General features: G+C 40.9%; 3 protein-coding genes across 3 annotated transcripts in view; 1 reads left to right on the top strand and 2 right to left on the bottom strand.

The window, feature by feature from the left end:
- The window catches only part of vil1 (villin 1), a 28474-nt gene extending 25268 nt beyond the window's left edge, over positions 1-3206 (bottom strand). The window contains exons 1-2 of the mRNA XM_063213487.1: positions 2612-3206; positions 1169-1303 (exon numbers count right to left, since the gene is read on the bottom strand). The gene's annotated coding sequence lies outside the window, so the exon portion shown is untranslated. The remainder of the gene's footprint in view (positions 1-1168; positions 1304-2611) is intronic.
- The window catches only part of zgc:66484 (uncharacterized protein LOC327557 homolog), a 43379-nt gene extending 29456 nt beyond the window's left edge, over positions 1-13923 (top strand). Inside the window, exon 4 of the mRNA XM_063213491.1 lies at positions 13829-13923. Within this exon, the coding sequence (XP_063069561.1) occupies positions 13829-13836 (8 nt within the window). The 3' untranslated portion in view covers positions 13837-13923. The remainder of the gene's footprint in view (positions 1-13828) is intronic.
- On the bottom strand, positions 3448-18868 carry LOC134460882 (integrin beta-2-like). The gene is made up of 16 exons (XM_063213488.1): positions 18716-18868; positions 15542-15602; positions 14919-15010; positions 13859-14066; positions 12792-12971; positions 12214-12455; positions 11594-11749; positions 10735-10830; positions 10552-10641; positions 10236-10382; positions 9153-9343; positions 7799-8043; positions 7253-7475; positions 6569-6792; positions 4900-5066; positions 3448-4573 (listed from the first exon to the last, which is right to left on the bottom strand). Exons 2-16 carry the CDS (start codon positions 15597-15599, stop codon positions 4508-4510), a joined length of 2385 nt encoding a protein of 794 aa, XP_063069558.1. The 5' UTR covers positions 15600-15602; positions 18716-18868; the 3' UTR covers positions 3448-4507.
- Positions 18869-19320: the final 452 nt, after the last annotated feature.

Genomic DNA, 19320 nt, shown 5'->3' with positions numbered 1-19320 from the left:
CTTCTCACGATATTAAAAAAGCAACAAATGGGAGTCTTGAAAAGTTCTCTCCATTGACTCCCATTGGCTGTATTTTTGAATCTTAAGTCCCACAGAGAGGCGTTACTTAAGCCTTCCTTTATCTCATGGATCAGAGTATAGATTATCGAATACTTACTTATCATAACTATGACAGAAGTTGGCAGAACATGCCAAATGGTTTGAACCGGCGTTTGCGCAAGACTGACCTGGCCTGGCATGGCCTGGGTTGATGATTTACTTGGCAAGGCCATACAGTATGAATGGAAGGGCCTTTCTCCTTCCTTGTCTGTATCGCAAGACAGCTCCACTCCCTCCAGTTCTACCAGAACTCAATCACCTACAATATAGTACCCTACCTATTGCGTTGGATACGGAATGTCATTCTTGCTCTGTGTGGCTTTTTTTTAATCGCTGCCATTGCCAATAATCCCTTTTGACCTGTCTATAGTACAGAGTGTACAGAGTTCAGTTGATTAATCATACTGTAGAGAATGGGACGATTTAACTTAAAATTGTTCATTTGTTGGATTCAACTCAAACTTTTAATGCTGTTTGTCCAAAAAGTGATTGTGTTCATGCATTTTTATCCCAGGCCAACTGAAACAAGCATTATTTTCACAGCCTCACAACCCACATAATCGTGTTTGACCTTCAGAACATTTAACATCCATCCCTGCCCAGACAAATTGACACTTTTGAGACAAATCGATCGCTTCAGAATCTACATTAACGCCTTGCGTTTCTTGCGTATCTGTTGAAATATGGTACATTAATTGGTATAACAATTAATAGCTTGATAACATGTGTAGACCCTCTCCTGACCACACCTTCAGGATGCACCCACCCTACCCACCTCGTCACATCTGTCTTCCTCATCCTTCCATCGTGGCAGGACCACTATACATCACCACCAAACCATTTTACATCGAAAATAATTCTATTCAGCACCAAAACATGAAGCCCTTATATATCCAGATTGTTGTACCATGTTTACCATGCCATCTGCAAGTTCCACCCAATCGCTCCTGATCCTTTTCTGCCTTCAGACAGAATCATCAAATTGCCAATCTAGGACTAATTACGCTTTTCAATCATCAGTCAGCATCTCTTGAGGGTTTTTCGTTTTTATAAATGAGGGTGCACTCACCTGCGGCGAAGAGAGCGGTGTGGAGAGGTGCGGTGTGGCAGAGATGTGGCAGCATCCAACAAACAGCTGGCGGCCAAGTGTCCGCAGCTCTCCCCTTACCTCTTTACAGCCCCTGAACTTTGCCTCTCGCCCTCCCTGCGTCATAAAAAACCTGTCAGTCGTCCATATATGGCTAGAGCGGGAGATCTGCATACAGGTGTGTGCCATCCAAACAGTGATCTCCTCTGCTCTGCAAGCCTCCTCGTCCTCCCACCTCCCCCACCAACACCACCTCCACCAACCACCATCCAACACTACCCGGTTCTTCCTCCACTGAACAGTGCAGTGTCTGCGTCTGTGTGTGTGTCCTTGTCGCCGACTGGCTGCTGCCTGCAGCTCATTGGTGCCTTTAGGTCTTGTTTGCCTTCTTGCCCCCATCTGGGGGAAGGTGTTTACTCAAGGGAACAGGCTGCCTTGTTAGCGCAGTCAAGTTGAAACGCCGGGCCTGATTTGTTTTGCAATTACCGCGCACATGGAGAGTGGTGGGGGGTGGATGGGGGTTTGCTCAGGGAACTGAATGCTGATGATAAATGTCTGTCCTGGTGTGTTTATTTAAGAACATAATAGAACTTCCTGCAACTATATTCCTTTTGTCGTGCAGCGCATGCGGTGCAGTGCATGCGTGTGTTTGACTGTTTATATGCTAAGCCTGCTCTGATCTCCAGCTTATATGGGGACTCCCCCACAACTCCTGACAAAAAAAGACCAAAATCTCTTGTGGAATGTGCACCGATAAAGTCTTTCTGCACAAATATGTCTGAATCTTACTGAGTTTCCATGACGCTTGTATCCCTGAATTCCACTTGTTCGAAAGCAAGTCACATCAGGCCACTGTGAAACTCTTAACGATAAACCAAAAGATCTCCAGCAATCATGCATCTTGTCTTTAAGGTATCACACACCCTACAGACCTTGAACTGTGTCCAGCTGATTCATTAATAATCATGGGAGTCTTCGCCCAGCCAGCCTGCATATGCGAAGACATTGTCAGGATCAGGAATGTGGTTAGTCAGGAATTGTTTCCTCCACAGAGAGGTCAGCACCACCTACAGTACAGTCCTACTTTGTGGACTTGTTTGCTTGCTTGACTTGACTTAAGCGTACAAGCTTTCACGGGCTTCAACTCTTGCAGTAGATTTAAAAAACTGTGAGACAAGAGGCATTCTTTCGTGGGGATTGAGTAAAAAACAAAAAAAAACGTTCACCAATCCAACATTCACTTTAAGCCTCCATGGTTACCGACCCACCCCTTTTTGCTCTGCCGCACACATAAGGACAAAGCATATGTGACTACTATGCGCTCCTGTTAAACTCTGCATTTAGTAGACTAAAATATACACATTTTTCCAAAAAAAGCAAGGGAAGTTGCAGGCCAAGTTCCAGAGATTAAGCTTTTTCACTCACCTGATTGCTGGTCAAGGGTGTGTAAGTCCTCAACAGGGCAATATCAAGCTCTCCTTAGCCCTCTCTTACTCACACTTTTGTCTGGGAGTGAACTTCAGCCCATACACCTCCACTCCCCTTCCATTCACACGCACACACCCGCGTACACACATACACACACACACATTAACTACACTAAAGTAGTTACTGCCAGGAGACAGAGGGGTGAGAAGGGAAAGGAAGTTATGAGAAAAGGAGCATGTCAGAGTGGTTGGTAAAAAAGAGCAGAGGAGAACAAGAGAATGAGGTACAGTAGGGCAGAGTGAGAGAAAGGGTATCCATGGCGCTTAGTAGACCTACTGCTGAGTGGTCACTGGGTATATGTGAGGCTCTGCTCTGTCCTCCTGACTTACATAATGCTGGCTGATTCATTTCAGCAGTATGGCTGTTAGTTCTGCTCCACATCCCCCCTTTTGTTTGTGTGCTGCAGAGTGTGTGAGCCTGATACCCAAACCAATCACTTTACTGTCATACATATTAGTGGTTAGAAGTTCAACAGTATTACTACTACTAGTACTACTCTGAACCTCTCAACACGTACCATATCCAATAGAGCCTATTAAAACACCCCCTCCCCCCTCCACCCCCAAAATAATAACTTCACCGTCCATACACATTAGTGGTTAGGAGTTCAGTACTACTACTACTACTACTACTACTACTACTACTACTACTACTACTACTACTACTACTACTACTACTATCACCAACAGTAACAATAACACATACCGCATTCAATGGAGCCTATTTAGAAAATCTGCCCCACCCCACCCCCAAAATAACATAAGCCCAAAATGTGAGTGAAAAAGCCTGTTTATTGAGACGATTTAAGCACAGTTATATATGCTATGAACAGTTTCCTTGCATCATAAGAGTAATTTCACACATTCTGTCACTATGCAATTTCTCTTTTTAAAATCCACAACAAATTTGTAAGCTGCAAAAAGCAGAGTAAAATTACTCTGACAAAATAAATAAATTAAAGAAACATTGACTCAAACTAAATTTAATAAACCAATCCACTTAACAGTTGTGGTATACAACCTCTTTGTAACTTTTTAAATTCTTATTTGGATTTGTTTCTTAGACTGGAGAAATATAAACACGATTTGAAAGATTTCATCAAAAAAATATACATAAACACTGTTCAAGACCTCCAGAGACAAATGTATCAATTACTGTAGGCTACTGTGTATTCAGTTGTGCCGTTTGACCACTTTTCTAAAACATGTTTTCTGAGCATTCATACATTTGATCAACTTAAATACAAAAAAAACATAATGACATAAGAACACAAACAATACAAATTTTCACTGAATCATGTCAATTCCCACTACAGAAAGTCAAAACCACATTCAATAATTTAACCCAACTATTTTCTTGTTCTGCTGATCCTAATACAGTATATACAGTACATTACAATAGTCAGGCCGCTGAATTAATGACATCCAGGGCTCTAAATTAACACCGTCCAACCAGCCAAATCCTGGTGAAATTTCAATTTGCCTGGTAGAAAACACCACTTTACTAGCCACTTCGACCCATTAGTGAGTGGGGTTTTTTTGGCTAGTGAGTTTAACATCTACTAGCCATTTTAGCTGGTGATAAGAAACATTAATTTAGAGCCCTGATGACACCGTCTGTCTGAAATGTAGCAGGTAAAATAGGTGCTACTTTTCTAAAATGGAAATTTCCTCTTTTGCTCAAAATCCAGAGCCCCTGACCCCTCTGAGCACAGCCAATCAACCCCACTAACCTGTGCCACGCAAGCAAATTTACATTAGTTTATCAGTACATTACATTTCTTTCACCTGCACCTGTTACTAAGTACCTGGGGTCTGACTGGTTGACTTGAGTTTACTCTCCAGAGAATGTAGGATTCATCACCGTTGTTGTTGGCTCCTTAAACAAGGGATTGTCAGCCTTCGCACACAAACAGACACAAGAGAGAGACAATTCACATGCGGATGTAAATTCGAATAACATCACAACACTCAATGTGTGATGGATCTGCTATCAAACATCATGGATCACAATGGATGTAAGCCTTTGGGCTTTATTTCGCTATCTTGACTCTCTGTTTCCTTATTTATAAACATTGTATGTGATGCAGATTATGGAGCTGCTGTCTCATGTGTTTAATATTAGCTGAGAATATCAAATAAAAACAATCAATAAGTCAGTCAATCAAACAATTAATCAAGCAAGTAAGCAATCAACCAATCAACTGCCACTAGAATGCTACTCACGTTGGCCCATTTTGTCTTCCTCCGTTCGTTCTCGAACTTCTTCCACTCCTTCAGGTCTCTTGCGTAGAGCAGAGCCTTGATGATGAGGAGTATGAGCAGCCCAATGAGGGCCACCCCCGCCACAGATCCTGCTACTATGGCCGGTATATTTGGCGGCGTAGGACAGTCTGGAAAAGCAGAACATGGGATGCAGGCGGTTTACATGATGGTCACAACTTTAGTTGACGTGGTGGTCTACATAAGGATTTGGTCGCATCAAATTCTAGCCTGATTATCATCGACTTTCAAATCTCTTCGAGAATTGGTCTGACCAAGAGCATAACAATTAACATTTCCCACATGGCATGGTTGACAAGCCTCCCTTGGTTTGCTAATGGTTGTTTGCTTCCCGACAAAGTGGGAGGAGTTCCCGATTTTTCGGGAGCTCAGAAAGTACTTGCATTGCTCTTGACCTGACTGGTAGTAACGTGGAAGGTGTTGCATCACTAGGAGGGCACGACCTGGCTAATCAATCTCCCCTTGAAAATTAAATCTTAGCGGAATCCTGCTCTTCTCTTACATTATTGTTCCTTTGTGGTCCACAACTTCCCTACAAATTTCTAGCCAATTTGATCTACTGTATGTTAAAGGGTGGCACAATAGGCTTTTGGAAGTCATTTTGGAGGAATGTTGCAGTTGACTTTCCTCTTCTCAAGGACATCAAGCACCCAATACACAGGGAGCATGTTTAGTTTAGTTTAGTTTGTTTAGTTTTGTTCAACAGGGACCATGCACAATACACATTGATTACAGAAGTAAAAAGATGGCTTGTGCCAGATTATAGCTATATAGCTAATTTCCATCTGCAGTCCCTGTGTACATGAGTGTCCAAACATGGCTAAAGGATTAGTGCAGTGGGGCTAAAACCTTGCTAAAGGTAGGCTGCAAAAATCATGCACGAGAGGTTTCAAGTCTGAGAAAGTGGGAAGGCAACTATCTTCCAAAGGATTCTCTTTCTAGTTTTGATCAAAATAGTCTAACAACCCACTTTTCACTGATTTTACTACAATTCACCGCCATTCAAAATTTCAAACCTATTGCAACTCCCTTACCATTGATCAAATTTGCTTAGATTTTACAAGGACGTTAGAACAAAAAGGAACAATATTGCAAAAGCAGAGTGGGATTTCCCAAACTTGGGGAGTTTTTATGCACCCTAATAAGGATGTCATGATCATCTAACCGTCATACGAACGTCAGCATGACATGTCAGGAACATTTGTGACGCATTGTTGATGTTTATGACTGTTATCATGATGTGTCATGACACCCAAATAATGTCAACTTCACATTTCAAAAAAGTGATTCATTATGACATCAGTCATGAACATGAATAACGTGTCCTTAATTTGTCATGGGTCATCATGTCATTCTTTTGATTAATACATGAGACCCTTATGTTGATGACCTCAAATAAATGTATTATTAAGTATCATTAACATAAATCCTAACGCTTGTATGAAAAAAGTCTTGATAAGTTAAAAAAAAAAAAAAACCTGTCGCAGATCCTTTTCTTTTTTCAGTTTGTATTGTAAGAATGCCTGTCGCAATGCAACTTAATACACTTTATTTTATCCAAGCTGAAATCATGACTGTGAAATAAAAAAAATATGCAAAACAAGGGTCTTACTTCTTTCCTTAAGTATTTGGACTTTGTACGTGTCGAATCCATCCAGTTCCTCCAAGGTGAAGGTGATCCAGCAGTTTTCAGAGTCCCTTTCCTCACAGACACTCAGCATTGCGTGATCTAGATCATCCTTTCGTTCCACAGTTTTGTTCTGCAGATGCTTGCAGGATTCTGAGCAGTTTTTTTTGTATGGACCGATGGAAAAGCCAAGACACTCAACACATTTCCTGCCAAATGGAGGAACATTGTGGTTTAGTTACGTAGAAAATGGCTCCAGCAGAGGCATTGCTACCAGAGATAGATGTATGACGTTCATTATGTCTAACAGTTAAATTTGTTGTTGAAGACGGACGCCTCACCATCAAAACATCTGAGGTAAAAGATAAGCAGAGGCATTGCTACCAGAGATAAATGGATGACGTTCATAACGTCTAACACAGGGATGTCAAACTCAGGCCAGATTTTAATTTTGGCCCACTTTGAATTTGAGTTTCACACCCCTGGTCTAACAGTTACATTTGTTGAGGATGACGGAAGCCTCACCGTCAAAGCATCTGAGGTAAAAGATCACACTTTTACATGTCTGATACAAAAGAAACTTTAAGTATTGAGCTACCAGAGATGATTCCTATTTCAGTGAGTGTGTGTGAGAGTGTGGAAGGACCAAGGTTGGTTCTGTGGACTTACACTGACTCTGTGCATGGCTTGGTGCAACTGGGACAGCTCAGACAGTGTGTTGGTACTTCGTACCCTCTTTCACAGACGCACTTGTCGCACACACATTTCCCGCGCCCGTGGCAAATGGTGTTTTTTGAGGTGATGCAAGACTCATTTGACGTCTTGCATTGGCAGGAATCGCCTTCATATCCAGCTTTACATTTACATGTCCCACACTGACAGGTACCTTGATCTTTGATGTGGGACAAAATATACAAACTGTCAACAAACTGCAAATGATGTTACCATACAGTCGAACAAAGTCAATATGCTAGTGGGACTGTAGACTCGCTTTGAAGTGATACTGTGCCATTTTTGGAAATACGTTTATTTTACACTCCTTCTTGAGTTGAATGATTTAGCTTTACCTCTCTCCTGTACCTTAAACCGTTCTCTGAGTATGGCAGTGCAAATTTCACCTCCAAGCTAGCAATTAACATTGAATTCTCTGAGACCAGTTGGCGGCTATAATTTAACTGTTTTTCTCTACTGCCACAGACATATGGAACTGTTTACCTGGTCCTGAGCACAGCTGATTGTTGTGCCTGTTGCAGTTTTCGTCGTCACATTGGCAGTACTTTTCGTAGTAGCGCTTGCCCGAGATCAGGTTCTTGTGGCACTCGCAAAGGCCACAGATGCACTCTCCGCGGCCCTCGCACTCTGTGGTGCTGTTGGGGGCTTTGCACAACTCCTTCAGCGCTGCGTCGTCCCTCTGCGTCTGGTCACACTCACACCTTTGACCGGTGAAGTCCTTATTGCATCTGGGGAATACAAATCAAAGGGCGGATTCCAATATGCAGGCTTCCATCCTCCTTTGCTCACTTGCTTGCTTGTGACCTCATGATGACAGAAATTAATTAATTCAATATCTTGCAAAAGCACAATTCTAATGTCATTTGCTCTTTTGTAATCAGGATGGTGAATGAAGAACTATCCCCCCAAAATTGTTGTAGCTAGGCTGACAGCGGGGAAACTTTATTGTTTTCTCCACGGAGGCAGGACGGCAGCAAAACGTGAGGCCACAAGCACAAGTGGAGGACGGGAGTGCACATATTGGAATACAAATCAAAAGCGTCAGGGTTTCCCACCCGTAGGCCTACTTTACATTTTAAGGCGACCACCATGACTAGGCCCCCTTGAAAAGATTTTGAATTGTGGTTGTAATTTCCAAAGTTTGTTTACAAAAAATTGTGTAAAAGGCACTTATTTTCTGGGGTTTCCATATCATGTTTTGTATAAAACTGTACAATATCGCCTTTTCAATGATGATTAGCCCTATTAGTCCCATGTCTCTGATACATGCTAACCTTTCGCCCACCTTGAATAACATTTTTTTCTGCGGGACACACTGAAGGTCTTAACCCCTTTGTGCAGAAAGTAACACTGTCATAACCTCATTGTCAGTCACCAACATTTTAATGGCCAAGGCGTTGTATTACTTTTGGTAATGCCATATCAGTGTTGTCATGATGAGTTAGAGTACAAATGTTTGTAAATGGTGAATTAGGCTGGTCAACAGGCCCGCCGGCTGCAATAGGGTACCTACTGTACTGTTTCAAACTCAGTATTGGGGTCTCTAACCCATTTTAGCCTAAGCCCTTTTTGGGAAAGGGTGCCCTCTGCCTATTAAATCCTAAATATCTCAGCCTCCGAAGCACAGACAAAAATGAAAAGTTGCATTGAAAAGCTAGGACCCTCATTTTGTATTTGAATGTGTTCATTCAGCTCTCACATATCCACAATTTTAATGGAAAAAACCCCCACAAATCTCAAGAGCCTGAATGCAGCGTACTTGTGTCTCCATGATAAAATTGGTTAATCTACACAAAGCAGAGTCTTCAGGAAGCCAATGGAAGAAAGATCAACGTACTGGCACGTTCCACATTTGATTTCTCCTTGGTCATTACAATGTGGATGATTCTCCACATTCGGGTCGTCACATTCACATTCACAGCGGGTGGAGATGCCTACGGTCAGTTTCTCATTGAAGCCACTTGGCCTCACAACAAAAGCAACATCGCTCAAGCATTCCTCTGCTGTCACCGTAATGTTGAAAGTGATCTAAACAGATTTAAAAAAAAAAGAAAAAAACATAGATTATTATGAGCAATGCCATACAGCAGAATCCAAAAAGGCAGAAGATGTAGGAGAAGTGCTGGACCAAACAGGAGATAATAACTGAAAGGAAATGATAAAGGTCTGCAACACAGAACAGTGTTGCTGACCTTTTTTCATTTTGTTTTATTCATATACAGTGGATGACTCACACATCCACATTGCTTTCTATACATGTTTTTATTTATTTTATGTGCCTTTATCTGGATAGGACATTTACTGTAAGATGGAGACGGGAAACTACTTGGGGAAAAGAGATCGGGGTGGGGTGCCTACCACCATTAGGGACACCTACCACCATTCAAAATCGGAATGCTTCCCGTATGCAGCTGTGCTCATTATGGATGCAAATTGTCGATAAATTCATTAATTGTTAGTTGATTGACCTTATCGATCGACTTACGATTAATTGATAAGCTGTGTCCTCGTCCCCCCCAATCTCAGTGTTCCCCCCCAAAAAAACTATTAAATGTAATCAAAATTTTTAATTAAAAATGGGATAAAATTATAAATGTAAATGTATCTATATTTATATTCTTTAATCTTAATGTGATTGAAATGTCTCCACTCTTCACATCCCTCTTTATCCAAACACACTTCAAACGTCCATTTCACCTCGGTCTCTCGCCAGTGAAGTTGGCGATTAATATTTTACATATTAATATATTATTTCAAATTTATTTATATTATATTATTTCACTTCACTTCATCATATTTACATATTTATATATATATTTATTATTATATTTATATACATTCATCGATTAAAATCTATTAGTCAATTAATTGTTGACATCCCTGGGGCTCATTGTTGGCGTTGTGTTTTGTGGTACAGTACCTCTTGTCCTAGCTTCACTCCCTCACAGACACCTTGGTCAGGCGGCGGGGTTGTTGATCCACTAAGACAACCAGGTGGCGATGTATATTCCACCTTGACTTTGTCAGGCAGCGAGTCATGAGTCACGATAATTTTTGAGGAGAGTCTCTGTTGACAGATGAAGAACCTTGTTTACTCGAAATGTAAGAACAAATGTAGTTACGATGTAGGTATGGTTCACCACCACATACTCACGTGTTATTTAGTCAATTGATATTCAATACTATGTAATACATTTCTAATATTTAAAACATCAAATTGAAGAGAGTTGGCTTACGTTGTAGGCATCCCTGATTAAACCCACAACATTACTAGAGTCCCCGCTTAGTGTTCCCACTTCTGACTTTGGAATCAACTTGGTCAGCTCCTAGAGAAATCACATGTGCATTAGCTTCCGTCACTGTCATTGAAACGGTCAACTGTGAGACTCTTCATAGTGAGAACATCAAGAATTGCTTACTTCGTACACTTTCGTCACTTCGCTCGTCACAGCAAAAATGGGCTGAATCCTTTTGCTCTGCAAAGCCTGTGCAATCTGGCCGACTGATGGGTAGTCCTGAAATTACGCCAACCATTAACTTAAGGACAATGTAAACTATGGTAAACACCAGAGGAATGGCAAGCCTTCAAGGTGCACTGTGTAGGATTGTGGCCAGAGTAGGTATTGCAACTATGCTACTCATTGAATCTGTGCTGTTTACTGCCAAATTTGATATTTTCATGAATATTTACTGGATAATGAACTAATAGTAGTACCGTAGGTTTTGCAGCTAAAAATGTCTATTTTTAGTTGAAATTCAATATCGCGGACAATAAAGAAGATCCCTTTATTCATGTATGAAAAATGTGTTTTCCCCAGTCATAATCAATACTTAGAATTTGACGGTGGTGGTAAGTATTCATGAAAAAGATATAATTTGCGAAGGGGCAGTATGAATTCTGGAAATAAACTACTGAAAGTATTACACAGTGCACCTTTCAAAAACAACCTTTAAAGGGGTATGCCACTATTTTGGGGCTTAATACAGTTAAAATCGTTGGCCAGGGTTTATATACGTGGTAAAGTGTCTTATTTTTCATGTAAGCCGTTGTCTTGTTTTAAGACAAGTTAAAAGAGGGAGCATGTCGCTAAGCTAGTGAAAGTTAATGGATCCCTCTTTTAACTTGTCTTAAAGCAAGACAACGGTTAACATGAAAAATAAGACACTTTACCACCTTTATAAACCCCAGCCAATGGTTTTAACTGTATTAAGGCCCAAAATAGTGGCATATCCCTTTAATTGACTGAATATGTGTTCTTTGACTGACGTTTCCCATACCAGTAAATTGCTCTTGCTATACATGTTGTGTTTCATGTGGCATGTCCCGTCGTTTGGTTCCAGAATAGCTGCCAGTTTTCCATCCCCAGCCATATGGAAGCCAGCGTCAGTGGCTAAAACCAACAAGCGTGTGGCGTTTCCCCAGCCAATGTCCAACTAAGATGTGAACAAACATTGATTTAAAAGCACCCCTCTTTCAAGCTAGTTTTTCCAGCTACAATGTATTATATAGTTTATGCATTACAGCACATCATATGCATTAACCTATACAATGTTATGTGTTAGAGGAGCCACATTAAAAACAAATTCTTAATAAATATTCTCTGTTTCCACAATATTTAAAACGTGCAACATGCATGCAAGGATAATGTCAGTCCTTAAACAGTGGCACTAGGTTCAAACTGTTGAATTTGTGCCTCAGGACCTGATGGACTACTCATCTTTGAGTACAAGAGAAAACACTAAATAAATCCCCATGTAAAGATCTATGAATTCTTAAAAGGTTGGCACAGGTTGACTACTAACCCATAATAATGTTTTATGACCATCTAGTCTCGTCAATATGTTCGGCAGTGTTACTGTAAATATAGGCCTACTGTATATTCCTTAATGAAACTCACCTCACACATTGCGGCCTGCATGATTGCGTCCAGGCCACCCTCTGGAGTGTCAAGATTGCCAGAGATGTTTTGTTTGGCTACCTCTCTATTAAACGTATCGAAGTCATTTGTCAGGCTGACAATGTGACGGTAACCAAATGGTGGTTGGCAACGTACTGATTTCTTTGGGCAAGGAACCTTAAGTTTTTCTTTGTTGGTATTAGTGAATGGCAGAACCGTCTTGTCCACAAATGTGCCAAAACCTGTGGATGGAAGATAAATTCGTTGGTCAACTTAGTTTTTTTTAATAATGTAACTTGTGATTTCTGTCAGCACACCTCACTTGGCAGGGGCGTTGACGATGACCCACAGGTTGCTGATCAGAAACCGATTTGAAAGTAGCATACTGGTCATTTCAAAGTAACTTTATTCTCAGTATTTCAGTCTTAGACCTCAATGTTTCTGTGACATAGTCTAGTCTGTGATTAGCCTGTGCAGGAGTTTTCTAGTTATAATATCAAACTAATTATAATATCAATGTAATATGAAATATCACAAATTGAGTCTGTGAATAAAGTTTATACATATATATATATTACCAATTCTTGCTTTGCCACTGCCACCAGTTATCTCTTGCAGTGCCTGCACTAGTTGTGCTCCAAGAGTCTTTAGGGCCTCCAGATCGTCCTCCATGGAGTTGGAGAGGTCCATCAGGTAGTACAGGTCCACTGGGTAGCCCTCGGCTCTCCTGAACTTCATCTGAATCGTCTGAGGAAGGCCTAAAGAAATAAACGAAAGATTGAAGATGTTTATCCACGGGGGCAGCCGTGGCCTAGTGGTTAGAGACTGAGTTGGTCTTTCGATCTAGGGGTTGCAGGTTCGAATCCCCCCCTGACCTCTCCCTACATCTCCATCCATGGCTGAAGTGCCCTTGAGCAAGGCACCTAACCCCACATTGCTCCAGGGACTGTAACCAATACCCTGAAAAATAATAACTGTAAGTCGCTTTGAATAAATGAAAGCGTCAGCTAAGTGCAATGTAATCTAAATTAGACTAATTATCAGGTCCAGTGTCAGGATGTGGGGTGGGGGTGGAGGGATGGGGCTCAACAGCGACTTCGTTTTTTGTGTGAATATTTAGTCTGGAAATATATTTCTTTGATTTTAAATTAGTCACAGTATTCATGGGTACTATTTCATTATTCAGCAAATATTCAAGAAATATGTCATGCAAGAGTGTGTGGTTAGATGATAAATAAGGCAGCACACACACACAGATACTGTGTTTTACAACCTGATGTTCAGTTGAAGGAGAGGATTGTGCATATCCCAGGGAAAGGTGCAGGACGAAGGCCAACTGTAGTTTTCAGAGTGAGAAGTCCGCACACTTAGAATCCTTTTTGTTGTATTTTATTTTTTCATGGCAGGATAACGTTTCGACCTCAACAGTCTCTAACATGAAAAATAAGACACTTTGCCACCTTTATAAACCCCAGCCAACGATTTTAACTGAATCTGAAGAAGACTGTTGAGGTCGAAACGCTATCCTGCCATGAAAAAATAAAATACAACAAAAAGGATTCTATGTGTGCGTACTTCTTACAACCTGATCTTACGTTACCTTTCCTTTCTACAGAGTCATGATGCCCAAGGCATTTAGGCCTACCTGGTCGAAGATCAAGTTTAACCTCCTGAGGCTGAACCTGGACTGGGTCAACACTTCCAGGTTGGTCAGTTTTCGTCAGTGGTTTTTGCTTGACGGGCCTGTAACTGTTTTCTGGATAGATGATGTCCGTCTCAAGACATCCCTTTTCTCGAAGATCAGCACGGGTGCTGCAACGAGTAGCGACGGGATCTCCTGCTTTCGTGTAGTTCTGGGTTTACAGGGAGGAAGATGGGAAATCACCAGGGATAATAATCGATGTGTATTTATTGATGCGTCAATCCTACGGCCAACGATCAAATAACATCATATTTTATCGTGGGGCATTAAGTAACGAAAATAATCGAATCGCTGGCCCCTGCCCAATGCCCTAGCTGTTAATTGTGCAACATAGTGGAAAATTGGAAAAGTAATTATGGGAAAAAATCGTGTCATATCGTATCATGAGGCTTTATTAAAATAATTGAATCGCTGCTGAAATCGATATCGAATTAGAGTATATCATCATGGAGGCCGTGATTAACACCCCTAAAAATCACCATTGTAAAGTGTAGTGGAATCGATTTGCCTTTACTGATGACACTCATCAAATTACTATACTTGCGTCACGGTCAGGTACTCCAAAGTGAAAGGGTAACACTTTAGAATAATGGATGCAAAAAAGCATTATAAAGACTTAATAAATAATTAACTATTTATGAACAAAACATTAACAAACGTTTGTAAATGACTAGGAACTGTAAACAAATGCTAGTAAATGACTAGAAAATGCTATGTTAATATTTTATATTTATCAAACATTTACAAGTTGCTTGTAAATGAATAAAATACTCTGTTATAAGGTGTGTAAAGTCTTGAATATATCATTTGTAGATATTTTATAAAGCATTAATAAAACTTAGTTAATAATAAAAACATTTGTTAATGTTTTATTCATCATTAGTTAATTATTTACTGATTCTTCACTAAGGAACATTATTATAAAGTGTTACCAGTGAAAGGATTATGCCCAGTTAATGCATTATGGCCAAGCTCAAAAGTGTAGTGCTACTGAATGCCTTACCACATGTTTGCACCAGGCACAGTATGGGCCAGACTTGATGCAGTCGGCACATGAGCTGACGGGAGCCTGCGGACAAGTTTCCTCGGACCAGACTAGAGAAATAGGAGCCGTGCAGGGCAAAATTAGATGAAGAGGGAAGCTGGAGCACAATGCAGCCTAAAGTTTTAACCATTTAGGAGGTGCATGGTGCAAACACACTTCCTGATGTTCACAACATCAGCAAGCATGTTCATTTCAACATTTAGGAAGTGCAAACACAGGTTCTGATGTTCACAATATCAGCAAGCATTATATTCATTTCAACATTTAAGAAGTGCAAGCACAGGTTCTGATGTTCACAATATCAGCAAGCATTATATTAATTTCAACATTTAAGAAGTGCAAGCACAGGTTCTGATGTTCACAATATCAGCAAGCATTATATTCATTTCAACATTTAGGAAGTACAAACACAGGTTCTGATGTTCACAACATCAGCAAGCATATTCATTTCAGCATATCAACCACCAATTACTAATTAATACAGTACATCTGAGCAAAAACAAAAAAACCTCCTTCACCCATTTACACGTGGTTCAATCATTAAGGAGTTTGTAGGGATTTCAGTTTGTTTCTGAACTCACCATTTGCAGTGACTGACAGTAGGATGAGAACTTGAAGAAAAATGGATAGAAAATACATCTCCTGAGGAAAGATACACAGTGCTGTTCACTTACGTTTTTTGGCAACCCTTTTTTATTTATTTTAGTCTTTTTAGACTTTATTAGTGACAGGACAGTGTGAGAGAGACAGAAATCGATTGGTGAGAGAGAGAGAGAGAGAGGGGGAAGGATTGGCAAATGACCCGGGCTGGAATTGAACCCGGGTCACTGGCGTTGCAGCCCAGTGCCCTACCATATAGCCACGGTAGGGCCTTGGCAAACTATCATGAACAGCACACCCAGACATTACAGATAGACACTCTTCACAAAAATGTCAGGTATATTTGGCCTCCAGTTCAAATGTCAAGATGACCCTTAAAAAGTATCATTTATTAATCCAGAGGGAAATTAAGGTGTCCAGTATACATACGGAAATACAGTATAGAAGAAGACACAAAGCCATTACACACAACATTGCACATGTATTTACCATACATACACATACTCACAGTCATGTATCTCTCTACCACACACACACACACACACACACACACACACACACACACACACACACACACACACACACACACACACACACACACACACACACACACACACACACACACACACACACACACACACACACACACACACACACACACACACACACACACAGAGTCAACAGTACCAAACTAAGACAAGTGTTGTCAGCGGATGTCTCAGTCGTGGTTTTAACACCCGTGCATCATATTCCATCTTATTACACAGCAGCTGTCAAAAACAAAGTCTGATGAGCTGATTGAGCTGATTGCAGAAAACATGCGACCTGCTCTTGTTTAACCCACTAAATGCCTAAAGCGCCTCCAAAAAACACTTGCCGAATGCCTAAGCCCCTTGTTGGGAAAATTGCCCTCACCCTATAAAAACCTATAAAAACCTAAGTATTTCCTCTGATGCACATAAAAAAAACATGAAATAAGTTGCATTTAAACCCTAAGACCCTCATCTTGCATTAGAATGTGTTCATTCAGCTGTAAAATACCCACATTTTCATCAAAAAGGCTAAAATCTCAAGAGCCCGAATGCAGCGTATACATACTGGTATGTGTGTCCAGGCACCAAAGGTCAAACAACACATATACGAGACATAAGGCTAAAATGGGTCAAGGGATCTCTGATAGTAAAATGGCATAAAACTAGAGTTGACTTTGCTCAAAGATCCTCTGTGATGCGTTATTCACATAGCCATGTTGACTGCTCCATTTAGCTACACTACCATTTATCAGAAAAACAAATGGTGGTTGGTCTTTACAGTTTGAGGTGGGGCTGGGTGTAGAGCATTGAATGTGACCAATGACCATAAATGGCTGTGTGTGTGTGTGTGTGTGTGTGTGTGTGTGCGCGTGTGTGTGTTGGCGTGCGTGCGTGCAAGCAAGTGTTGTGTTGCCTGTCAGAGCTTCAGGGGCCTTTTTTTAGAGAACTACTTCAACAGAGCTACTTTCAGTATGACACATTGAGCCATACGGATAGTGAAGGCAACAGCTTTGTTTTGCATCATATTCAAAGTGCAGTTAACTTTAAAGCACATAATGATTTGCACTCCCGCACACAGTTACACTGCAGAACACAGTAACTATTGAAACTGCGGTGCAAAGTAGCGTTCTTCCGTTTACAATATTGAGCAAGAAGACATTACATCAACCACCTTCCCCTGAGTAAGTGTTAATATTGAATATACTTTTTTCAAGTCAAATACAGAAAGTCTGAAGGAAAATCAACTTTCTAAAGAATACATGAATTTTTAGGCAACCAACAAAACGTCAACACACTTGTACGTGTCATCTATCATTACACTTTTAAGTACACCGTCGTGCTAGTAGGCCTACCGGTTTGGACCTAGGCAGGCCGCGCTCTCCTAGTGACACAACACCTTCAGAGGCGTTGCTTCAAATCGAATTGTGATTGCAAGTCTATGATAATCAGGCTAGTTTGCACCCCCTTTTGCTGCCTGCAGAAATTCTCAAATAGGATGTGGCATTGCAACAATGCTCAACTGGTACTAAGGGGCCAAAAGTGTGCCAAGAAAACATCCCCAACATCATTACACCACCTGCATGAACTCTTGGTACAAGACAGGTCGACCTATGTTTTTATGTTGTTAACACCAAATTCTGACCCTACCATCCTTTGTGTCGCAGCAGAAATTGAGACTTAGCACGCCAGACAATGTTTTTTTTTTCAATCTTGACTGTTTAATTTTGGTAAGCCTATGTGGACTGTACACTCAGTTTCCAGTTCTTAGCTGACAGGAGTGGCACCCAGTGCGGTCTTCTGCTCAGCCTATCTTCCTCAAGTTTCGACGTGCTGTGCGTTCAGAGATGCTCTTCTGCATACCTTGGTTGTAGTGAGTCGTTTTCTGAGTTACTATTGCCTTTCTATCAGCTCAAACCCGTCTGGCCATTATCCTCTGACCTCTGGCATCAACAAGGCATATTCACCCACAGAACTCACTGTCATTGGATATTTTCTCTTTTTTTTGGCCCATTCTCTAAAATCCCTTGAGATGGTGGCACATAAATATCTCAGTAGGTTAACACTTTCTGAAATACAAAGACCAGCCTATCTGGGACCAGCAATCATACCATGTACAACGTCACTTTAATCACCTTTCTTCCCTATTCTAATGCTTGCTTTGAACTGCAGCAGATCATCTCGGCCATGTCTACATGTCTAAATGCATTGAGTTGCTGCAATGTGATTTGCTGATTCGAAATTTGCATCAATGAGCAATTGGATGTATGTGCCTACTGTAATAAAGTGACCAGTGAGTGTACAAACACACCTTTGTTCAGTCACTTGAGTATGATATTATAAGGGATCGCATCCCTAAAAATACATCAGCATATTTTGACCACCACCACATTATTTTTTAGCTCATCAGAGCTTGTATTTAAATCATCTTCATCTAATGCCTTCCTTTGAAAAAGTGACTTGTGCAATGAAATGATTGTTTCCTGTGTACGTGTATAGCCTACTGAAAATCAGATGCTTCCCTGGGCCAATCGATATCACACAACCACTAGAATCAATTACCCAAACAATGGCGTGAGAAGAAGAGAAACATGAGCTACATATACGTAGCTGATGTGAACTCACCAGTGTAGATGTACAGTAGCTCAGCAGAATGAGGAGGGCGTCATGGGGCTCACTGCATACAGGCGGTCGAGGCTGCAGTGAGTTTTTTGGCGTGTTGCTCTGGCTGCTTCCACTTTACAGAAAAAGATTCTCAACATCTGAACACATGACAGGAAGGGAGGGAGCTTGAAGAAAGGAGGAAGTTGTTGCCCCTGGCCCGAAGTTGCACTTTAACAGCCAGGAGAAGTCCTATACAACAACTATTTCACCACCACCATGTGTGGGTTGATGAAGGGATGTAAATGTGACGTGAAGAACTTGTAGAATGAAGAAAGTAACAGCCCGGCCTGGAATGGAGAAATTCTATTGAAAGCTATTTCACTTTTTTGAAACTATGTCACTTTTACATGTCTGAACTAGGGGTGGGCGATATGACGATACTGAATCGTGATATCGAGTACATGATCGTCTCGAATCTGCCAAAGTGAAGAAAACGTATAGATCGTCTTGCAGTGAGGATGTTAACTATCAGTATCAAAGTGATGTTGTCTTAAGTTTTATTCTTTACATTATTGTATTCTAATTGTGCACTTTATGAGAGTGTCATCAGTGAGTTAACATTTTAT

This window comes from Engraulis encrasicolus, chromosome 13 (genome assembly GCF_034702125.1).
Source record: "Engraulis encrasicolus isolate BLACKSEA-1 chromosome 13, IST_EnEncr_1.0, whole genome shotgun sequence".
Taxonomy (NCBI): Eukaryota; Metazoa; Chordata; class Actinopteri; order Clupeiformes; family Engraulidae; genus Engraulis; species Engraulis encrasicolus.
The sequence above is the reverse complement of the archived record's forward strand: the minus strand, read 5'-3'. Positions and strand labels throughout refer to the sequence as shown.